This window comes from Zophobas morio, unplaced genomic scaffold (genome assembly GCF_036711695.1).
Source record: "Zophobas morio isolate AGI-343-1 ecotype UQ-CSIRO unplaced genomic scaffold, CSIRO_AGI_Zmor_V1 ptg000021l, whole genome shotgun sequence".
Taxonomy (NCBI): Eukaryota; Metazoa; Arthropoda; class Insecta; order Coleoptera; family Tenebrionidae; genus Zophobas; species Zophobas morio.
In genome coordinates this window covers 10178403-10201499 of record NW_026972126.1, presented here as the reverse complement: position 1 = coordinate 10201499, position 23097 = coordinate 10178403, and the positions used below count along the sequence as shown (strand labels likewise).

The 23097-nt window shown below is 31.4% G+C and overlaps 2 protein-coding genes across 6 annotated transcripts in view; one reads left to right on the top strand and one right to left on the bottom strand.

Annotated features, from left to right (window-relative positions):
- LOC135132225 (troponin C-like) overlaps window positions 1-12825 on the bottom strand; it is a 28385-nt gene extending 15560 nt beyond the window's left edge. Inside the window, exons 1-3 of the mRNA XM_064060240.1 lie at window positions 12648-12825; window positions 12325-12355; window positions 2848-2991 (exon numbers count right to left, since the gene is read on the bottom strand). Of these exons, the coding sequence (XP_063916310.1) occupies window positions 2848-2991; window positions 12325-12355; window positions 12648-12650 (178 nt within the window). The 5' untranslated portion in view covers window positions 12651-12825. The remainder of the gene's footprint in view (window positions 1-2847; window positions 2992-12324; window positions 12356-12647) is intronic.
- LOC135132107 (neo-calmodulin-like) overlaps window positions 1-23097 on the top strand; it is a 309120-nt gene that overhangs the window by 211801 nt on the left and 74222 nt on the right. The gene's annotated exons all lie outside the window — the stretch shown is intronic.

Sequence of the window (23097 nt, the reverse complement as noted above, 5' to 3'; positions counted from 1 at the left end):
AAGTGACCATGATAGGGAAACGATTAATAATGTTTACGCTTAATAACAAGATTCTATGGGAAAAAAATCAAAGTGAGAGTGAAGAAAATTAATTTTTCTCTAGTTCCCAAACATACAGCAAAATTTATTGTTGCTGTACAATTTCGATTTTTTGCGAAAATTTGGATGTTTCTGTGAAAATTTGAAGACGAATTCATAAACAACAGATATAGGAGTATGTTATTTCACAAAACTTAAACCTCACTTACTATGAAAAATTTTGAAGGAATGTCAGCACATTGGTGGTAGAGATGGTTAGGAAAATTTTGCTTAGCGTTTTGCCATCTACATGATATTCTTAATATACATACAAAATTGAACAACAATCGGTCCAGTAGTTTCGGGGATTATCTGTCTAGTAAAAATCGACACAGATGGTCAGCCGGAGAAATAGACGACAGATAGACGGAAATGGAAGGCCACTTTTTTTATACTCTAGGGGTCATGAAACGTCGAGAAAACATGAAATTAACAAGTTGCCCGATGGACCCGATTACAATTTCATTACAAATTTCGATAACAAAAATTCTAAGAAAATATATTTAATATGAATCACTCATGGTGAAGCTATTATATACACTATGTCCCAAAAACTTGTAACAGATTTGATTCGAAATTTACGGAAAAGCTAATTTAAAACAACAGCGATTTTCGGGGTAATCTATATTTTATACACAAATTTGAAATCATACAAAAATTTCCAAAACTACTTAACCGATTGCTTTAGAATTTTACCACCGTATAGTATAACAAAAAATTTCTTTCCAACATTGTTACCTTTATTTTTTTGGAAAGTAGTACTTTAAATATAAAAAATACTCTTACTACAGGAAAAAGTTCTCCCTGTTATCTTAAACTGTCCATAGTGTCAACCCAAACACAATTATCTAAAATAATATCTGTGCAAAAAGGTCGAACTTCTGGTCGAACGCTTTCTAGATTTTATTTACAGAGTTTTGTGTCTATATCCCGAATCGGTGGATTGCCACAATGACGTCACGCCGATCGGCACATTTGCTTGAAATATTAAAATGAGACATGTTTATTTTATTACTTCCCGAGCGTAAGCAAAGGAAGTATTGTAATCGAGTCCGTCGGCCGACTCTCTACTTTTACGTTTTCTCGATCTTTCATGACCCCTAGAAGACGATGAAATAGGTCTCCCATTTCCGTCTGTCTGTCCGTCTGTCCGTCTGTCCGTCAGTCCGTCTGTCCGTCCGTCCGTCTGTCCGTCTGTCCGTCTGTCCGTCTGTCCGTCTGTCCGTCTGTCCGTCTGTCCGTCTGTCTGCGGTCCCGGATTTTTATTAGACAGAATCTCCGAAAGTACTGGACCGATTGTTGTGAAATGTTGTACTTATATTAGGAATGTCATGTAGATGGTAAAACGCTAACTAAAATTTGTCTAATCATCCCCATCACTTATGAGATGACGTCACTTCAAAATCATAGTAAATGGGTTTTAAATTGTATAAAATAACATAGTCCTACATCTGTAGTTTACGACTCCGAATTGAGTTTTTACCCGAAACGTCCAGATTTTTGGAAAAAAATTTAAAATTATAAAACAAAGGTAAATGTTATTTAAATTTTATAAAATAACACATATATCCAAATTTTCGCAAAAAATCCAAATGGTATAATAACATTTTATACAGTACTGGAGGAATCCGGAGTACTGGCCGGCGAGGTCAGTTGATGAAGCGTCGTGCTAATAACGCGATGGTCGTGGTTTCGATCCTCCTATTGGCCACTTTTTTTTTCTTACACTGTGACTGGTATTATCCATGTATTTTTTAACTCAGGTATATATTTTTTAATATGATTAAAATGGTTTACTTTTTCATTTAAAAAATTACCTTTAGACACGTCTTTCCTTGCCTCTGAGGTACAACCACTACAACTTTAGACAACCATTTTTTTAACGATTTATTTAAATAGATTTTGACAAGTATAAAGGTAACTCTGCTCGAAATAAATGCATACTTTTCTGAAATGATGGAAAAAATGCTGTAAATACCAAAACTCGAAGTCATGGCGTCTCACGTCCACAGCGAACATTCTGGCGCTTAGGAGCACGCCATATATTACAACGACGTTGATATTATGGTATTTATAGATCAAGTGTGCTGGTGGAACAACAGAATAATAAAACCATAATAAAAAATGTAAATTTTAATCCACGTGTTATAATCATTAAATCAATATTAATGTGTTATCTAACTTTAAAAAGAATTCGATATGGGGGCTCCAAGATAAATAGTAAATTTCATTCAATGAATTTTATTTGTTTTTACAATAGCTCGTATGTGTGACGTTAAAATATACATACACAGAGGAGCGCGGTTTACTTAGCAAAACTGGGATAAACTGGATTTTTTTTAATATTCGTCATAATGATACTCCGATAATTTTAAAGTGCACCTAAAATTTAAAATAGGACAGAGTAATCGGTTAAATAATTTCGAAAGTTATCTGTCTAACAAAATTGCAATCAAACGACCGACATGCGGAAACGGGAAACCTACTATTTTCGTACTGCACCAGCTTTGAAACGTCAAAACAACTGAAGAAGCAAAAGGACGAAATTCTTTGCAAGTATTTGGACATTATCAAGAAATATGCGGAAGCTACAGAAAAGTTTACAATTTTCGAAACATCGGTGCGATATTTTATAACCCGTTCCATAAACAACACATTCTTTGTAATAGGTGAGAATAAAAAGGAAAAGCTTCCATTGAATTCCACGTTATTCGACTACTCAGCATACGTTAGTTTTCCAAAAGAGATTTCTTTGTAGTCTGCACCTACCTTCTGGATCCTCTCCATCCAAAAGTGTGTCTAACTGTTTGTCGTCGTACGTCTGCCCTAATGTAGTCAAAATAGTGCGAACCTTCTCTTTCTCAATGCTGCCCTTTTTGCCGGAATCGAACATGGAAAACGCCCTCTTCAGCACTGCAACAAAGAACAAATCAATCGCGTTGAATAGCATCCAAAGGTAAACATCGCATTCTAAGAGTTATTTCTTAGTCACCAAGAATTCGGGCGCCAGATGCTCCCATATAAAAATAACAAGCAAGCCTCGGGACGAGCCGATGACAGAAAAATATAACGAAAATTTTCATATTTTTTAATCCCCTCGTCTCCTTGATCGGATTATTTAATTTATTCGCACGTCCCAAATATTCGGATATTTTGGGAACACCCCAACAGCCGCTCCAAGACCCATTTTTCCCACAACAAAACCCGAAGATGACCGTCAATTCGCTAAAAATTTAATTGCTTCGTTTTTAGACACTTCTTCTTCCCCTTTTTGTGCTCGCTGCTCGGACTGATTGCTGATCGCAAAGGCGCCGTTATTTTTTGATTGGCTGGTGATAAAAACGCGACCTACTTTGATGTTTCGGTTGCAGCTGTACGGCATCGAATGCGGCGGTGGTGTGGGGACGGAGGTATTAGATGATTAAAAACAACGAAAAACCGGAAAACAAAAGAAAGTCGTTACAGTGATACAGTGGCGAGATTAAAATGGGGCGCTTTTACGGGTGGGGTATTTATTGGGTGCTGGATGTTTGCTGCCTACGGAATACATTTAAATTACGCTGTTGTGAATTGGCTAACGAATGTGCGTAGGGGAGATTGGGGTATCGCGCTTTTGAATTTCGCTGCAGAGGGCATGTTTACATTCTGACGGTGATTAAGCAGAGAACCCTAAGTAGTTGTTCAGTGGCGACAGGACAGATTGTATATGCAGGATTTTTAGCGCATTTTTCGATCAGTGATAATAATAATAAAAAATTACTTAAGAAACACAAGAATTATTAAAAAATAATATTACTGTTGGGACACAACGTTAATATAATACGTAAATTCGTTTTACTTTACTTAAGAACAGTTATTTGAAAGGTGCTTATGGCTTACCTTCCATAGACCTACTTAATTTTAATGTTTTGAAATAATTTTTCCGGTCTAGTTTCGTGATTATAATAGATTATGATCTTAATTTAGAATAGTTATCGGAATGTGTATAAATTTATACGAGGCAGTATGTTGAAGAGTTTAAGATTTCTAAAATGTTCCTTACAATCCTATTGGTAATGGGTTTACCCATGATTTAACGGCTCTTCTTTGAAGTTTGACACCACGAGGGAAAAAATCCATGCCACAAGGTAATAATAAATAACAGTTGTAAGACATTTTCTGGAGAGTTTCTTGCTTAAATTATGAAATAAGTACATACTTTTTGATATTTTACTGGCCAACAACTATTTCGCTATTTGTTATTATATTCGGTTTTCACAATCATTTTAATTGTTTTATTCTTATTTAAACATGATCGGTTACTGATAATCAATTTTCTGGGCGAGATACTAAATTTTTCTTTATTTTCATAGAATCAGCAGATACTTCCGCATTGTTTACAGGTGATCCAAAAATGACGCACTAACTCTATGACATGTTGTTAAGGATAGTTTATTGAGCAAAGAAAAAATAATTTCAAAAATCCTTAGGTCCAAATCAGATTTTCATTATCATGTTTTATCCATAGCTTTCTTTAATTTATAATATTAAAAAATTTTAAAAATTTCGAGAATGTATCTGACAACAGTGGCTAATTTCTCACATTTTTAGCTCCCGAGCGTAATCTAAGGAAATATTATGACAGAGTCCATCGAGAAATTGGCTACTTTCATGTTTTCTTAACGTTTTATGACTTATGGTGTACAAAAAAAATAGGTCTCGCGTTTCCGTCAGTCGGTCATCTGTGGATTTGTATCAATTTTTACTATACCGAACCGATTGTATATAATTGTATACAAATTTTGTATATATTTTAGGAATCTATTGTACAGGGGAAAACGCTAATAAAAATTTGTGTAATCATGGCTACCAACAGCGGGAATTTTTACCCTAGGTTTTTGAAAAAAATAATCAAAATTGCATGATAACTTTTTGTAATTTTTCTTTGAAACTTCAGAACCGAAAACTCCTAAATGTAAACACTGTAAATTGTTAATCAAAATTTACCCGCTTATGTTCTCCCAAAAATTAGTGACGTCAAAATATGCAAAATATTATGAATTGGGATGACTCAAAAAATAATGTTCCCGAAAATTTGAGTATACACTAATGTTATTATTAGTGTGATAATTTAGGTATTTATCCAAATCGATATATGTGTCTTTTCTAAGTGTTGATAACGTTATCACAAAATTTTGTTATGAGAAAACTCACTTGGAATACACGCACAGCATGCTTGTTTATGTGTACTTAGAGAGTTCATACATATCTTTATTTTAAGTTATGTGGGTTATAAAAAAAAAATAAAATGCGCAAAAGTTAATTTTATACATATAAGTACATATTTCGAACCATGTTTTGTTCGCCTGTACTTCAGGAGCGTGAGAAATTCGGTCTAAAGAACTTTAAACCTATTTTTCAATATATCTAAATCGATATTTTGTTTTTGCTAGTGAACGTCAAATAATTCCAAGTAATTTTTTAATGATTTTTCTCGAATTTAAACATGATGTGAACTTTTTGAAGCACCTTGTATAGAGGTGTTATCAGCTTTACAGTGTAAGATCCCAGTAAAATTGCTTCTTTTGAAAATTTGTGTAACTTTTCGAGAGTGCTAAAGCCAAATGTGTTGATAACAATTTCTTTATTTTTAGATATATAACATTTTTGTTCAGTTTTTTCCAAAATTTCTGGAATTATTGGCGGAAAGCAAATCGGATATTTGCCATTTTTGACCATGAATACAAAGTTTTGACTGTTTTCTGCTTTGTTTGATCTAGGTAGTAATTGTGATGGATAATGCTAGATGTAATTACATTTTTTTTTAATAATTCGCTAAAATCCACTCATTTAAATTTCAAATTCGTTTCTTGAGCATAAAAATTTAAATTATACCTTTATGTATAGTAAGTACTTTAACAGCCTCACTTTGACGAATGTTTAATTTTCTTTTGACGTTTTAACGCTTTATTTTATTATTAAATATTATTTATTGTTTTTGAGACGAAGTGCGCAAGTGACTCATCGTTGGTGACGTGGCCGAGCGGCGTTCGAAAAGCCTGGAAGCAGAAGTCGTGACGAGAAAGAAGTATGTTTTTAAATAGAAACCGCCTTCGGGAACCATTACTATTCAGTCGAGTTGAGTACAATGAGTGTCGAGAAAACCCAGTGAAGTTGCACTGGATTTATTTTGTACATAATCGCTGTGTAATCAGTCGTGGAAATTTGAGCTATTGAGAAATAAAACTTTGAGTTTTACCCACGCCAATTTTATTCACCGATCAACGTAACAATATTTTCATTTCCCTCTGTCCAGGCTATAACCGTAGTTTTTTTTCAAAAATGCCAACACAAATACAATCGCAATAATGTTATTTTGAAGATCTGTATTGAAATATTTTATGGAGAGATAAACAAAGGCATTCAGTTTGTTGTGGTATCAATTAAATTACATTTTAATGTACCGAGTGTTTACAAAAAATCTAAAGCGTCATATTTTTCGAATGTCCATATTTCGATTTTTTCAAATAGGAAAGTCGAAAAACTGAAAAACCGCGAAATCAAAACATCGAAAAATCGAGAAATGGAAAATTCGAGACGTCGAAAAATCGGGAAATCGAAAAGTGGAAAATGTAAATCTAAAATTAAAAATTACAAAAAACTGAAATGACGAAAAATTGGGAACTTGGAAAACTGGAAAAGTGAAAAAATCGAAAAACCGAAAATCGAATCGAAAAAGCGAGAAATCAAAAAATCGAAACATCCAAAAATTGAAAAAACTCGAGAAATCGAAAAATTGGAAAGTCGAGAAGTCGAAAAACATCGGAAAATTTTAAATTTAAAAAATATTGATAAATAGAGAAAGAGAAAAATTGAAAAACTGAAAAACTGAAAATTCGAAAATTTTCAAAATCGAAAAATTAAAAAACCGAAAAATCAAAACTGAGTAGTCGAAAAATCGAAAGATGGGGAAATTAAAAAACCGAAAAATCAAAACTGAGAAGTCGAAAAATCAAAAGCTGTGAAATCGAAAAGTCGAAAGATTGGGAAATCGAGAAATCGAGAAGAAATCAAGAAATCGAAGAATCTAAAATTTAAAAAATTGAAAAATTAAATGATAGAAAAACTGAAAAATCGGGAAATTGAAATATCAAAAAAATAGAAAAACCAGAAGATGCAGAAATCGAAAAGTGGAAATATCGAAAAAGTAGAAAATCGAAAAAATTGGAGAACCTAAAAACTGAAAAATTCCAAAACTAAAACATCAAAAAATTGAGAAATCTAAAAATTGGAAATCTGAAACATCGAGAAATTAAAAAATTCCACACTGAAATCAGGAAAACTCGAAAAATCTAAAACTTGAAAAGCCGGAAAGTCGAAAAACTGAAAAACCGCGAAATCAAAACATCGAAAAATCGAGAAATGGAAAATTCGAGACGACGAAAAATCGGGAAATCGAAAAGTTGAAAATGTAAAATTTAAAATTAAAAATAAAAAAATTAAAAAAGTCGATAAATTGAAGAATTCCAAAACTCAAATAACGAAAAATTGGGAAATTGGAAAACTGGAAAAGTGAAAAATCGAAAAGCCGGAAATCGAATCGAAAAAAGCGAAAAATCAAATAATCGAAACATAAAAAAAACTGAAAAAACCCGAGAAATCGAAAAATTGGAAAGTCGAGAAGTCGAAGACCATCGGAAAATTTTAAATTTAAAAAATATTGATAAATAGAGAAAGAGAACAATTGAAAAACTGAAAAACTGAAAATTCGAAAGTTTTCAAAATCGAAAAATTAAGAAAAAGAAAAATCAAAACTGAGTAGTCGAAAAATCGAAAGATGGGAAATCGAAAAGTTGAAAAATTGGAAAATTAAAAAACCGAAAAATCAAAACTGAGAAGTCGAAAAATCAAAAGCTGTGAAATCGAAAAATCGAAAGATTGGGAAATCGAGAAATAGAGAAGAAATCAAGAAATCGAAGAATCTGAAATTTAAAAAATTGAAAAATTAAAACATAGAAAAACTGAAAAATCGGGAAATTGAAATATCAAAAAAATTGAAAAACCAGAAGATGCAGAAATCGAAGAATTAAGAAATCGAAAAGTGGAAATATCAAAAAATTGAGAAATCTAAAAATTGAAAATCTGAAACATCGAGAAATTAAAGAATTCCATACTGAAATCAGGAAAACTCGAAAAATCTAAAACTTGAAAAGCCGGAAAGTCGAAAAACTGAAAAACGCGAAATCAAAACATTGAAAAATCGAGAAATGGAAAATTCGAGACGGCGAAAAATCGGGAAATCGAAAAGTTGGAAATGAAAAATTTAAAATTAAAAATAACAAAAAATTTAAAAACCAAAAAATCAAAACTGAGAAGTTGAAAAATCGCAAGATGGGGAAATCGAAAAATTGAAAAATTGGAAAATTGAGGAGTCAAAATACTAAAAAATGTTTTTTAAAGAGTATATCATTTGCCAAAATCAGTCTTATTTTAGCAAGTACTAGCCCCGCCCTCCCGCCCTTTTTTTTTTTAGAGGCTATGTCATTTGCCAAAATCAGTCGTACTTTAGGAAGTACGAGCCCCGCCCACCCACCCTCTATTTTCTTAAAGAATATGTCATTTGCCAAGAACAGTCTTATCTTAGTAAGTACTATTACTGTATGTTACTTTATTTCTTACTTTCATTCTCTCAATATGTCAGTGTGTCAACTTTAAATACAGAAAATACTTAACAAGAAATAAAGAACAAATAATATTTTTTTAGAAACACTCTCTCTATTAAGACTCAGTTTTATTTGTACCACAACAAGCGTGTAACTTTATTTATCGTTCCACAATATATAACACAGATTTTAAAAATAACCCTAGTGTGATTTCTTTTTTCTTCTCTGGTCATAAAGGCTGAGAAGAGGTCAATCGCAATATATAAAAATATATAAAGTACTTTATTAAAAAAAAAAAAATGGTTAAATATTAATTAAACACAATTTCTCTTGCCCCTGAAGCACTCTCTGACAAATCCCGCGCTTTGTAGGTTTATAAAATTTAATAAATAAAGGTTAATTTACAATTTGGATTTTTTGTCGAAAATTTGATGCCATGCTAAACGATCAAGATAGATTCATAAACCCTAAGTACAGGAGTTTGTTATTTTCTAAAACTTAAATGACATTAACTAAAAAAATAAAATTAAAGGGACGTTATCAATTTGTTAGTGGGGATCGTTAGCCAAATTTTGGCTAGTGGTTTACCATCTAGGTAATATTCTCAATATATCTACATACAAAAATTTAACAACAATCGGTCCAGTAGTTTCTGAGATTATCTGCTAATAAAAAATGACACAGATGATAGACAGACAAACAACAGACCATAGACAAACGGAAACGGGAAACCGCATTTTTCGGACTCTTGGAGACACGAAACGTCAAGAAAACATGAAAGTTGACAGTCGCATGCTCACGCTTGGCAAGCAAAAACTAACTTGTGCATTACGCCTTAAAAATGGAACACTCTGTATATACTTGAAAATAATTTTAGTGTATCGTCCTGAAAGAACTGTATAACTTTAATATTTGGCATTTTGTTACACTTCTAGTAACTAATGAGATATCGAGGAAAGCGCCCTCAGTGACTCACCCTGTATATTAAAAATGCTTTGTGAGTTAAGATAAAAAATTTGTACTTATTGTCTAAAACAAGTCTAGCTAATTTTACATGACATGTTAAAATTCCCATATTTAATTTCACCTGTTCTTAGCGTTTTTAACATTTAAAGGACAAAAGTATACATTTTGTTATTTTGTCTGTCATCAGTCTGTCTGTTGGAAATTTATGGTCTTCGAAATTGTAAAACTAGTTATCGTAAAATTTTACGCATGTTTCGAAATTTTCTTGTATGTGATAACACGTAGATCAAAATTGTTTTATTCCTTCTTTCCAAAAAATTGGGTTTTTAAAAAATTAAGTTTGTAGAAACAACTGTAATTTATCTATCCCATTAACATAGTATTATTGAATTTTTAGTGTATCAGTCTTGATTTACGAATTACAGAACGTTAAGTTTACTTATTGATCCAGCCTAGAAAGCTGATGACGTCACTTTACGGAACTTATAAATACACCTTTATCAAAAAGTATGTTGTCAAATACGGTATTCATTGTCTTTTAGAAATGAAGCTTTTTAAAAGAAGAATTAATATATGAATTCATATATATAATTACTTTATCGATTTTCTCAGAAACCGCTCACCTAATTTTCCTGGAATTCTACAAACGCAAACAGACTATAATTGTTGTTACATTGTATATTATCAAAATTAATATCTACATCTCCATCAAAAAAGTTAATGGACTCGGTTCAAGAAATTCTTAGAAAACCGTATTTAAAAAGCTTATTCTCAAATGTAGCTTTACTTGTGATTTAATTAACAAGCGTCAACTTCCCTTTAATTGAGCCAAAAAAGTAGATTTATGGTGAACTATGTGATGACACAAAAAGGAGTTCATTTACGCAAAAGAAACTCAATACATGTAATTTTAGATGAGAGTTTAATTTTAAATAATTTTTAAAAATGCTTGTAAATATTCACCCAATTATCACATAATTCTAGTCGCTAAAATTTTGGCACAGTTATAATCTTATTTTCTGACAATCTATTTCTTATTATTCAATGAATTAGTCTCAGCTTATTTACCACAATAAAACAAAATCCACTTAGACAATTTGGCTTAGATTTCATCGAAATTTCAATTGGCAACAAAGTCGCTCAAATATTTACACTTTACTGTACATTATAAACTTATTAGCTAAATTATACTTTAACGAATTTAACAAAATTTGGCTTTAATGTTCTCTAGTTGCATTTCCTTACTTAATCGAATTTAATTAAAAAGTTTGGTGAATGGTGGCAGCGTTCTATGATAAAATTGTTACGAAAAATAAAAGTGAAATGTTTGAGAGCCACTGCTATTAAAGTAAACTTGTCCTGAAAAGTTATGAAAAATGTGATAAAACTTTTGCACCCTTTTTTTCTCAGGAAAAGTTGCGACTTCTATAAAATACTATGTGGTTCCCATCACTTAATAAACCTAAAAAAACCTCGATTGTGTTCGACTTTCTCACCATTATGTCGTTTTCAGCTAAAAAGTCCCTCGATATGAAACTTACATCAATGGCTGCCAACATGTTTTATTTATTCGCGTCGCGAATAAAGTGAATTGGAAACGCAAATCTAAATTGGAAAGTAATTTTAGTGTTCTGTTGGTGGTTTTTTACGATTAGCCACAACACACGAAATGACGTTTATAATTCAGATATGTACTCTTAAATGTCAATCTTTGTTACTTGAACATGGAATTTTTCTATTGGGTGTGTCGCCACAGTTTTTTTTTTGTTTTTCTAGAACCACGTATGCTCGTACACGGCAAGCTCATTACCTGTATAATACATTAATAGCTCAACTAATTAATGTTAATCCCTCGTGATGCGTAAATATAAAATCGATAAAACACAAAATGTTTGGTCGCCACATAATGAGCTTTATACTCTTCTAATAAACATTACAAAGAACAACTAATCGACTTTATTACTGATAAAACAACCCCAACTTTATAAAATCTGCATAAGCCCCCATATAATAAAATTTATGTTTGTTGGTGAACTGTTATGTGTTTTTTGTCGTTATCTATAAAACAGTTGGCATAAAACCCGAGTTAATTGTTTTATTGAAGAGGCACTTGAAAATGTTTATGGCTGTTCCTAGTTTCGAAAAATTAAAAAATAACGGCGACAGGTCGGCCGAACACGAGTCTGAAATATCCGATATGAATTATTAGCAAACATTACACTAATGTATAGGCCCAAAAATAAAAAATAAATGATTTTGACCTTCGGATACTTGGCTGATTTTGGAAAATCAATTTTTCATAACATCAGATGACAGCAAATTATAGTTTATTTATAAATGTGGAACTGCGTCGCGCAGATTTAATGAATTTTTCAAAAAAGCCCCACTTTAAGGTATTTGTTTGGTTTCTAAATTTTGTCAATAGTTGTTCGTGTACTACAAACGACGAAATTACTTGTCAGGGTGTTTGGTAGTTGAAAAAAAATCAAAAATGGTCATTTCAAGGTATTGAAATTTTTTCAAAATATTTTCCAAATTTAAAAAACTGTGACAAAAATAAAATTTTGGCTAAGAATGTCTTTGTTTTGAAATAAATCAAGCAAATCCAACCCATGCATATAATTCAAGCGTTACTTACGATTGACTTTGTCATTATCCAATCCGTCGGCCTGAAACAGACGAAACGGATTCAAGATTAATATCCAGGGCGGGCTTAATGATTAGTAAAATATCGAAGACACGGATAGATGTTGGATTGAAACTGTAACGTGTTTCTGCAAAATCCGTTTAATTACACTCAATATCCTGCCACGTCTCAGTTTATAATAAATACATCGCTTATCTGAGACAGTTTCCGGACACGAGATATAAATTTGCCCGGAGTAGTCCGGGCGGGAAAGAAAAATATTCCCAAGAGTTCATAGTGTAGGGAAAACCCCCATAAATCCACGCACTACTAACCATTGTGATTAAAAAACAAAACTATAATAACATCAACACGCAGAACCGGACCTATACACACAAGACTGATCCTCCTTTCGGGCTGATTTCACTCTTTATAATGGCTCAGGGGGGCTCTTGGGATGCTGTTGCACACCCGCATAAGAAACTTTAATAAGTTAGAGGCGGGATTTTATATTTAGAGATCGCAATCGACTATACTTTAAATTATAGGTGTTGTGTCGTCGGAGAATTTGGCGATTCTTTTGGATTTTCCTCTCATCATGTTGGCAGCACCGCGCTCAATTGGAGCGTGCCGTGTTAACAAGCGTGATGTTCGCTGTCGTCGACGGGAATTTTCTTTGACACCGGACGCTAAGAATAGAAAGAGAGAGAATGATTAAAAACGCCACAATACCCGGAAAATCGAATGCGATTTCTCGGATGCTTATTGTGTGCGGCGGCATTATTTTTGTCGCGGTATGCACTTGGTGGTATTTACGGGACAGGTCAGTGTCTTCGCGGATAAATGCGGATTGGGCCGGATTCGGGCTTTTTTGGAAAACTACCGCCGATGGGACGCTCAAAAATCGATTTAATGGGGCCAATAAAAAAGTGGGTCATAAACAATTGAGAAACCACTCAAAATAGGCGCAATAAAAAATGAATAACCCTCTTGGAGCAGATGTTTGGAGTTATGGTTCTCGGTGGAATAAAAATGGCGAAAAAATGAGGAGAAAATAGACTTCTTGGAAATTTATGTGTGTCTTGTAGCCTTCTAATAGTTGGTCACTGTGATTGCAAAAGCGGGGCTCGTGTTCAGTGATATCTCAAAAAATTATTGTCGGGTGGAAAGATTTATTTTTCTCGGGTCTTTTTGCACTGTTTTATGTGGAAACATCTGTCGTTCGATGTGTACTTCAAAAAAGTATTATGTCAATTAAAAAGAACGATGACAATTTGAAAAATGAAAAAACATGGACAGTGGGTTTTATTTCAAAACACATTATGCAGAGAAAACATTTTAAATGATGGCGAATCTATAAAAAAAATCAGCTGGAGAAACTGTTCATAAAAATCGTTGCTTCCATCGTTTAGGATTTTTGAGACTCGAATCCAAATTACATAATCATATTTTAAACCACTATTGAATTACTAACGCGAATGCTGGTATCGATGCTAAAACTCACTAGAAACACAGGCATAACCTTGTGCTTTGTCATATTGTTTGACCGTTTACCCGATTTTCCCACACTCCGTGCCAGACCAAATAAAAACCAGTTAAGAGGCATCAAAGACAGTGGCGGTGATTAAAGTATGATACATTAATGAATACAGAAAAACCCGCTCTACAAGAATATCTAAAAAAATTGGTCGAAGGTTATTTCGACAGAACTTCCGTCGCCCCTGAATTTCAAAACCAGTGGCCTAAATAATACTCCCACAGCCCAACCAAAGTCCGTACAAGTGCGGACAATATAAAATATATTTAAACCAAATAACCAACGGGAAAAAATCAACATCGGAAATTCGATAAAGCGAGAAATTGAAAATTGAAAAATTAAGACATAGGAAAATCGTAAAATCGAAAATTTTAAGAATCAAAGAAATGAAAAGTCGAAAAATTGAGAAACTAAAAACTGAAAAATTTCAAAATACAAATGATGAAAAATCGAAAAAACTTCAGAAATCGAAAAAAACAGGTATAAACAAGTTAAAAGAGTGTGTCTGCATAACATAATGCGTTCGAATCAAAGGTATTGGCGGTGACTAAAGCATGATACATTAATGAATACAGGAAAACAAGTTCTACAAGAATATCTAAAAATTGGTAGAAGGTTTCGACAGAACTATCCTCGCCTCTGAAGCACTAAACCAGTGATATAATAATACTCCCACAGTCCGCCGAAAGTCCATACAAGTGCGGACAGTATGAAATATATTTAAAGTAGATAACCAGCGGGAAAATATGCTTTTCAAAAAATCGAAATATCGAGTAATCGAAAAATTAAAACATGGGAATATCGACAAAGCTCAGAAATTGGGATATCAAAAAATTTTCAAAAATCGAAAAATCGAAAATGGAGAAATAGATCAAGGAGCAATGTTGGGAAATCAAAAAAAAAAGTAAAAAAAAAATTAAAAGTCGAAAGGCCGAGATGTCAAAAAAATTAAACATCAGAACATTGTAAAATTGAAAAATTGAGAAACCGAAAAAATGTAAAATATAAAAAATCGAAAAATTATAAAAAAAAAACTGAAAAAAAAATTAAAAAATTCGGAAAATTAAAAAATTGACAAACATATCGAAGAACTGAAAAATAGAGACAATCTAAAATTTAAAAAATTGAAAAAATTAAAATACCGGAAAATTGAAGAATCGAAAAATTAAAAAAATTTAGAATTTAAAAATCAAAAAATTGAAAAATCAGAAAATCGAAAAATCGAGAAATCGAAAATCCAAAATTTAAAAAGTCGGAAAATTGAGAAACTGAAAAACTGAAAAATCGAGCAATTGAAAAATTCCAAAACTGAAATGACGAAAAATTGGGAAAATAGAAAAATCGTAAAACCGAAAAATTGGAAAATCGAAAAACCGAGAGTTCGAAAAATCGAAACACCGGAACATTCAAAAATCGAAATATCAAAAGATCGAGAAATCGAGAAAGTCGAAAAGTTGAAAAACCAAAAATTGCGAAATTGAAAAATCTAAAAATCAAAAAATTTTAAAAATCGGAAAACCGAGATGTCAAAAAAGGAAACATCAGAAAATTGTTAAATTGAAAAATTGAAAAATATAAAATATAAAAAATCGAAAAATTGGAAAATCAAAAAATTTAACAATAAAAAATTTAAAAATTCGAAAAATTGAAAAATTGTCAAATAGACATACCGAAGAACTGAAAAATAGAGAAATCGGGAAATCGGACAATCTAAAATTTAAAAAATTGAAAAATTAAAATATCGAAAAATTGAAGACTCGAAAAATTAAAAAAATTTAGAATTTAAAAATCAAAAAACTGAAAAATCGGAATGTCGAGAAATCGAGAAATCGAAAATCCAAAACTTAAAAAGTCGGAAAATTGAGGAACTGAAAAATCGAGATTTTGAAAAATTCCAAAACTGAAATGACGAAAAGTTGGGAAAATGGAAAAATCGAAAAACCGAAAAATTGGAAAATAAAAAAACCGAGAAATCGAAAAATCGAAACATTGGAACATTCAAAAATCGCAATATCAAAAGATCGAGAAATCGAGAAAGTCGAAAAGTTGAAAAACCAAAAATTCCGAAATTGGAAATCTAAAAATCAAAAAATTTTAAAAATCGGAAAACCGAGATGTCAAAAAGGTAACATCAGAAAATTGTAAAATTGAAAAATTGAAAAATATAAAATATAAAAAATTGAAAAATTGGAAAGTCAAAAAATTGAACAATAAAAATTTTAAAAATTCGAAAAATTGAAAAATTGTCAAATAGACATCCGAAGAACTGAAAAATAGAGAAATCGGGAAATCGGACAACCTAAAATTTAAAAAATTGAAAAATTAAAATATCGAAAAATTGAAGACTCGAAAAATTGAAAAAATTTAGAATTTAAAAATCAAAGAACTGAAAAATCGGAATGTCGAAAAATCGAGAAATCGAAAATCCAAAACTTAAAAAGTCGAAAAAATGAAAAGTCGGAAAATTGAGGAACTGATAAACTGAAAAATCGAGAAATTGAAAAATTCAAAACGAAATGACGAAAAGTTGGGAAAATGGAAAAATCGAAAAATCGAAACATTGAAACATCACAAGATCGAGAAATCGGGAAAGTCGAGAAGTTGAAAAACCAAAAGTGCGAAATTGAACGCCAAAATCGAAAATCGGGAGGTTAAACATTGGTAATTTGAAAAAATGTAATTAAAAAATAATCAAAAAATCGAAAAATTGAATAATCAAAAAATCAAAGCTTCCAATCAATAAATCCATAAATCGAAAAATTCAAAAAGTGAAAAACTGAAAAATCGAAAAATTATAAACGGAAGAATTGCAAAACCGAAAAATCTAAAATTTAAAAAATTATATCGAAAAATAGAATCACCTAAAAATTAAAAAAAACTAAAATTTAAAAACCGAAAAATTGAAATATAGTCAAATCGGAAAGTCGAAAAACTGAAAAATCGAAATATTGAAACATCGAGAAAGTACAAAATCGGGCAATTGACTCAAAAATTGCGACATTGAAAAGTCGAGACAAAATCGAGTAATTGAGAAACGAGACAATTATTGGAACGTCAAAAATTGAAAAATTGAAAAACCGAAAATTTAAAGAGTCGGAAAATTGAAAAATGGTAAAACTGAAACATCGAAAATTAAAAAGATGAAAAATGAAAAAATCGAGCAATCGAAAACTTGAAAAATCGAGAAATTGAAGAATCCAAAAATGGAAAAGTTAAAAAAAAATTAAAATCGAAAAACCGAGAAATCATAAGATCAAAAAGTCTTAAAAACGAAAAATTAAAAAAAATAGAAAAATGAAAAATTTAAAAAATCGAAAAATTGGACAATCAAAAAACTGAAAAATAAGAAATTTGAATATTGAAAAAACTGAAAAATCGAAAAACAGAAATATCGACGAACTGAGAAATAGAGAAATCGAAAATTGGACAATAAAATATTTAAAAAATTTAAATATTGAAAAACCGAGGAATCAAAAATCCAAAATTTTAAAAATCGAGAAACTGAAAAATCGAAGAATTGAAAAATTTCAAAACTAAAATAACTAAAAATTGAAAAATGGGAAAATTAAAATATCGGAAAATTGAATAATCGAAACATGAAAAAATCAAAACATTGAAAAATTCAAAAATTGAACCATCAAGAAATTTAAACATCAGAAATCGAAAATCGAAAAGTCGAAAAATCAAAAATTGGAGAATTGAAAAAAATTTAATTAAGAAGAAGTCAATAAACCGAAAAATCGAATAAACAAAAAATCGAAGCCTCGAAATCTCGATAAATCGAGAAATCGAAAAATTCAAAAAAAGAAAAACTGAAAAATCGAAAAATTGAAAAATCGAAAAATCAAAAATTTTAAAAATCGAAAAATTGAAAAACCGAGAAATCCAAACATAAGAAGTCGAAAAATCGAAAGATTGAGAAGTTAAAACATCAAAAAACTGAAAATCTAAAATTTAAAAATTCAAAAAATTGAAAAATAGAAATATCAAAGGACTGAAAAATCGAAAAATCGAGTAATTGAAAAATCTAAAATTTTAAGAATTATATCGAAAAATCGAAACATAAATATTTAAAAATCTAAAATCTAAACTGAAAAATCGGAATATTGAAACATCGAGAAACTGAAACATCGGAAAATCCAAGTCGGAAAATTAAATGAGTTGAAGAATTTGAAAACTGAAAAATCGCAACATTGACAAGTCGAGAAATCGTGAAATGCGAAATTCAAAAAATTGTTCAAACGAGAAACAAGACGTTTAGAAACGTCAAAAATTGAATTAAAAAATCGAAAAATTAAACAGTCGAAAAATTGTAAAATTGAAACATCGGAAAATTAAGAAATGGAAAAATGGAATAATCGAGAAATTGAAAATTTGAACTACATATAGAAATATATATAGAAAAATTGAAAATCAAGAAATTGATAAATTGAAAAGTCGAATGTCGAATTGTTATATCTAAAATTTTGACTTATTTTTTTGAAAAATCTGTATGAAAACTCAACACGGGTTCATAAACTACAAAAGGAGAAGTACGTTATTATATAATACATATTTAAATAACGTTTACTTTATTTTATTGTAAAGTTTGGAGATGATGTCATTCCATTATTGGTGAGGATGGGCAGAAAAATTTTCTTTGTATAAAATTCGATCCGATGGTGTCGGAGATTATCTGTCTAATAAAAATCTGGGTAGACCTTAGACAGGCAGGTAGACAGAGGGACAGACACGTGAGACCTATTTTTTCATAGTCTCGGAGCCATGAAACGTCGAAAACATGAAAGTAGCAAGTAATAAAAATAATAAAATTTTGCAAAGAAGCAAATTATAATAATGTGCCAAAATAGCACTGGATTTTCAAAAGTAAAAATAAATAAATAAAATAAGTATCGGATATATTATGACTCTAGCAAATAATTTTAGTGTGGGCTGCTCAAAAAATCATACGACTTTAGTTTCTGTTTTTTTCTATTTCTAATAAAATGTCGAGATCGCTATCCTCTGCTTAGGGACTCACCCTGTTCATTTGGACCAGCCTATATCACTGTTATTAGAATCATAATACTGTACAAACACAGTTTGATCCTTCTTCTTTCAGAGACATTAAAGGTCTTTTAGAAGCAGCGTAAAATAAGAAATAAAACAGCTGTTATTTTATTCCGTAAATACAGCAAGCCAGAGCTTAATCATGTTTCTGAACTTTGAGAAAAAATTGTGCTCTTTGCCCGTGTTTCTATGATTTATGAAATAATGTTAATTGAAAAGTATATGTTTAATTGTTTACTATTCTGTCCTGAAAAATTCAAACAGATTTAACTACCGTAACAATATTGCCTCAAATGTTGTATTTACTCTTTGAAGTAACAGCCTAGTGATTATGTGGTAGTGGTTTACCTCAAAATAATAAATAATGATTTATTGGCACGAGTATCACCATAACAACCTTTTAAATATTATGAATAGTCATTCCAGTTCTTGTCATTCCCTTCTTGACAACATCTTTTGCAACAATTCTAAAATCATAAGGACAAATGTTAGCCACAAAATCAATAAACACGGTCACTCTATTTCCATTATATTATCGTTTGTATAGCTCAGGGGACTAGCTTATGTCCCTTACTTTTCGTATTGTTTGTTAATGATAGTCCGCGCCATTCAGGTTCAAGTTACGAAACACGTTTCACTGCTGACGGAAGCGTCATGAGTAACTAGAGCAGAAATTTAAAAAATCACCTGGTATTTAACTTCAGAAACATGTCCGGAGACAAGGAGTGTCATAAAAGAAGTATTTGATCGTCTTCGGTTGCGTCCAATAATATTATTTCTAACAAAAACTTAATACTCCCAGAAATTTATTACAACAAGAAACGACTGTCACACTTGACAGGCAACAATTATGCAACACTAACTAATTAATGCGCATTCTCGTGTGAGACGGAACCGCTTTCAAAGTGTGACATTATCAAGTGAATTCAGAACTGCACAAGCTTCATAATTTCAATAGTGTCATCTTCCGGCAATCAGTATCCGTGTTAAGCATACATTGTGCACTTATTTCTCCTACTTGACCATCATGCACTCAATTACAGGTAAACATGGGGGTGGTGTTTACTTCATTCAAGGGTTATAACCGCTGATTAACTGCTTAACCGGCCACCAGTTAACAAACTGTTCATTAATGTGACAAAATTTAACGAACCTGTCGGTGTAGAAGGGTCAGAGGTTAATCATGCTTAAATATTTAATCGGTTTGGGTGCCAATCGGAATTTGTGTTACAAATAAACACTCACCGTTTTAAAGGGCTTGACATGAAGGTTACGGTGTCACTAGGTTTTTGGGGGCAATAAATATATTTTGCCTTTTTTTTCTTAATAGACGTAGTCATCTTTTCACAACCAATCTTAAACAGACGACTACGTATGTTAAGAAAAAAAGGGCAAGATATAAGCCCTGCCCACCCACCCTACCACAATTGTGATGATTTTTTTATTTGTGGTGAGTCAAGAGGACGGAACTTAATTGCAAAATCCTTGTTTTGTTACGAGAAATTAAAAAAATCATCACAATTGCGGTAGGGTGGGTGGGCGGGGCTTATATTTTGTTTTTTTTTTTCTTAATATACGTAATCATCTTTTCACAACAAAACTTAAAACAGATGACTACGTATGTTAAGAAAAAAAAGACATAATATAAGCCCCACCCACTCACCCCACCTCAATTGTGATGATTTTTTTATTGTGGTGAGCCAAGAGGGCGGACCTTAATTGCAAAATCTTTGTTGTTTTACGAGAAATTAAAAAATCATCACAATTGCGGTAGAGTAGGTGGGGGGGGGCTTATATTTTGCCTTTTTTTTCTTAATATACGTAGTCATCTTTTCACAACAAAATTTAAAACAGACGACTACGTGTGTTAAGAAAAAAAGACGTAATATAAGCCCCGCCCACCCGCCCTATTTCAATCGTGATAACTTTCTTTTACCTTTCGTAAGTCTTGGGGCGGAGCTTAATTGCAAAGTCCTTGTTTTCGTTTTAAATATAACTTGTCCACACCTTTCTCTATATAATATGCGAGAGCAGTTTTTTAAACTGTTTATTATCAGATATTTTTTAAATTTTATTGAAATTTTCGTAAAGCGTATTTTAAAAAATCAATATGTCAGTTATTTATAGAAATTTTGGAACGCGGTTTTCACCACTGTTTTCAGTTTAAAAAACTTTAGGAATTGTACGAGGTATATTTTCGATTGTATTTGTTGGAACTGTAGTAAAAATAAACGTTTAACGGCTTCTACGACAGAGGCTTTTTTTACTGCGTATCGCTTCAAGAAAAGTCGACAATATATTTGGTACGATTACTGGAGTTTTGTAAGCTGAAAACAGTATATATTAATTTTGGTACATACAGTGTCATACTTACTTTCTTGAACTTCAAATATTTAAATTAAGTTAGCAAGTTTCTGAAACATTCTATGTACTTGTGTGATTTTAGATAACAAACATAAGCTAAAGCACAAATAATAATTACATATTTCAGAATATTTTCAATTTTAAATTAATTTAAATTTTTTGAGACGACGTCATCAATTTTATGCAGAGTATAGAAAGATCAATATTAGTCATTATTTGGCATTCTCCGACAAATGGAAACTTCGTTCCTGCGATGAATTGTAAAATTAATTATTAATTATAAAATTAAGCCGTAAGTAAAGAAGTATCTCACTTCACATTTGCTTAACAAATTTTTTACTTTCTGAATAGACATATTTTCGCTAGCAGTTTGTAATTTTTGAAATACCTTTTCTTGAAAATCCTCAATTTAAATTCAATCGGTACTTTAGTTTGGGATATTATATGTTCAAAATTGCTTTTCTTTACTTCTAATGACTGTTTTTCAATCTGCAAAATTTGTATAAAAATATTTGAAAATTATAGTCATTTTCAACATTTAGACATCATACTTTGTTGCTTTCCGAGCGTTCGCATGTTTTCTAGATGTTTAATGACCTCCAGAGTACGAAATAATAGGTCTCCCGTTTCCGTCTGTCTCTCTTTCCACTAACATTTGTGGACGTCACGTAAATATTTTTCTAAGTAAATGTTATTTCAATTTCATAAAATAACATACTCCTGTACTTGTGGTCTATGAATCCATCTTGACCTTTATTACCATAATATATAGTTATTTATAACGATTTACACCATGTTTTTTTTGTTCAATTAACTTTTCACGATAAAATGATTTGATGGAAATGATTTGTACTGATTTACTAATGACAATTTTGTTTGTTCGGATGTCTCGTATACCTTTATTTTTCACTTTTTGACTCAAAAAAAAAGTCGTGAAAAAATCCATTGGTGTAAATATCAGAACTACGAAATCAGTTCTTCAGTTTTGAGGTTTAATACCTTCAAAAGTTTGGTTTAGGGATTTTTTTAACCATTTTTTTCAAGTTTTTCGGGAGTCTCTCAACAACACACCAACGAGCTTTAATTAACATCTGAGACGAAAATCTCAAACCCCCGAGTGAACAGAAAATGTTATTACAGTAACATAACTTCTATTGTAAATAAAAATTAGCTTAAAGTTGTTCAGACAGAAGTTTTCTCATCCCTGAAGTGCAAGAGAACAAATACAGCTTGTTCGAAAAATTATGATAACCTCTATACCTAAGTAAGTAAAAATACAGATAATAGTGAAAAAACACTCGGTAAGTATGGAATTCGAACCCACGTGGCGCAGCGAACAGATCTAAACCAGAGAACATAGGGAAGCGTCATAGTTTAAATTAAATTACGGTTGAGGACTCCTCGACTTATGTTGGCAACAGTGTTTGTTGCTAACTAGGAATAAAATTAACTACAATAGAAAAAATGCTGCTTACTGTTTCCTTTAATTCAGGTCACACGAATTACAGTTCGTCGTCTGAGAACTTGTTTGATCTACAGACCAGAGCGCACTCAGGCCAATATCGACTCTAAGCGTTCGGAAACGATTTGATTTATAAGCCATGATCCGTGATCTGATACACATCCTAACCGGTTTCGACCATAATTTCTTGCTGATTTAACTTTCGAATTCTCAGTTTTTCGAAACTTTAGTTTGGGGACTTTTCAGTTTACTCATATTTATTATTCAATTTAATTAAATTTAGATTTTACAATTTCTCAATTTTTCAATTTCTCGGTTTTCAGTTTTTCTCTTCAATTTTACGATTTTTAAATATTTCGATTTTTTAATTTTT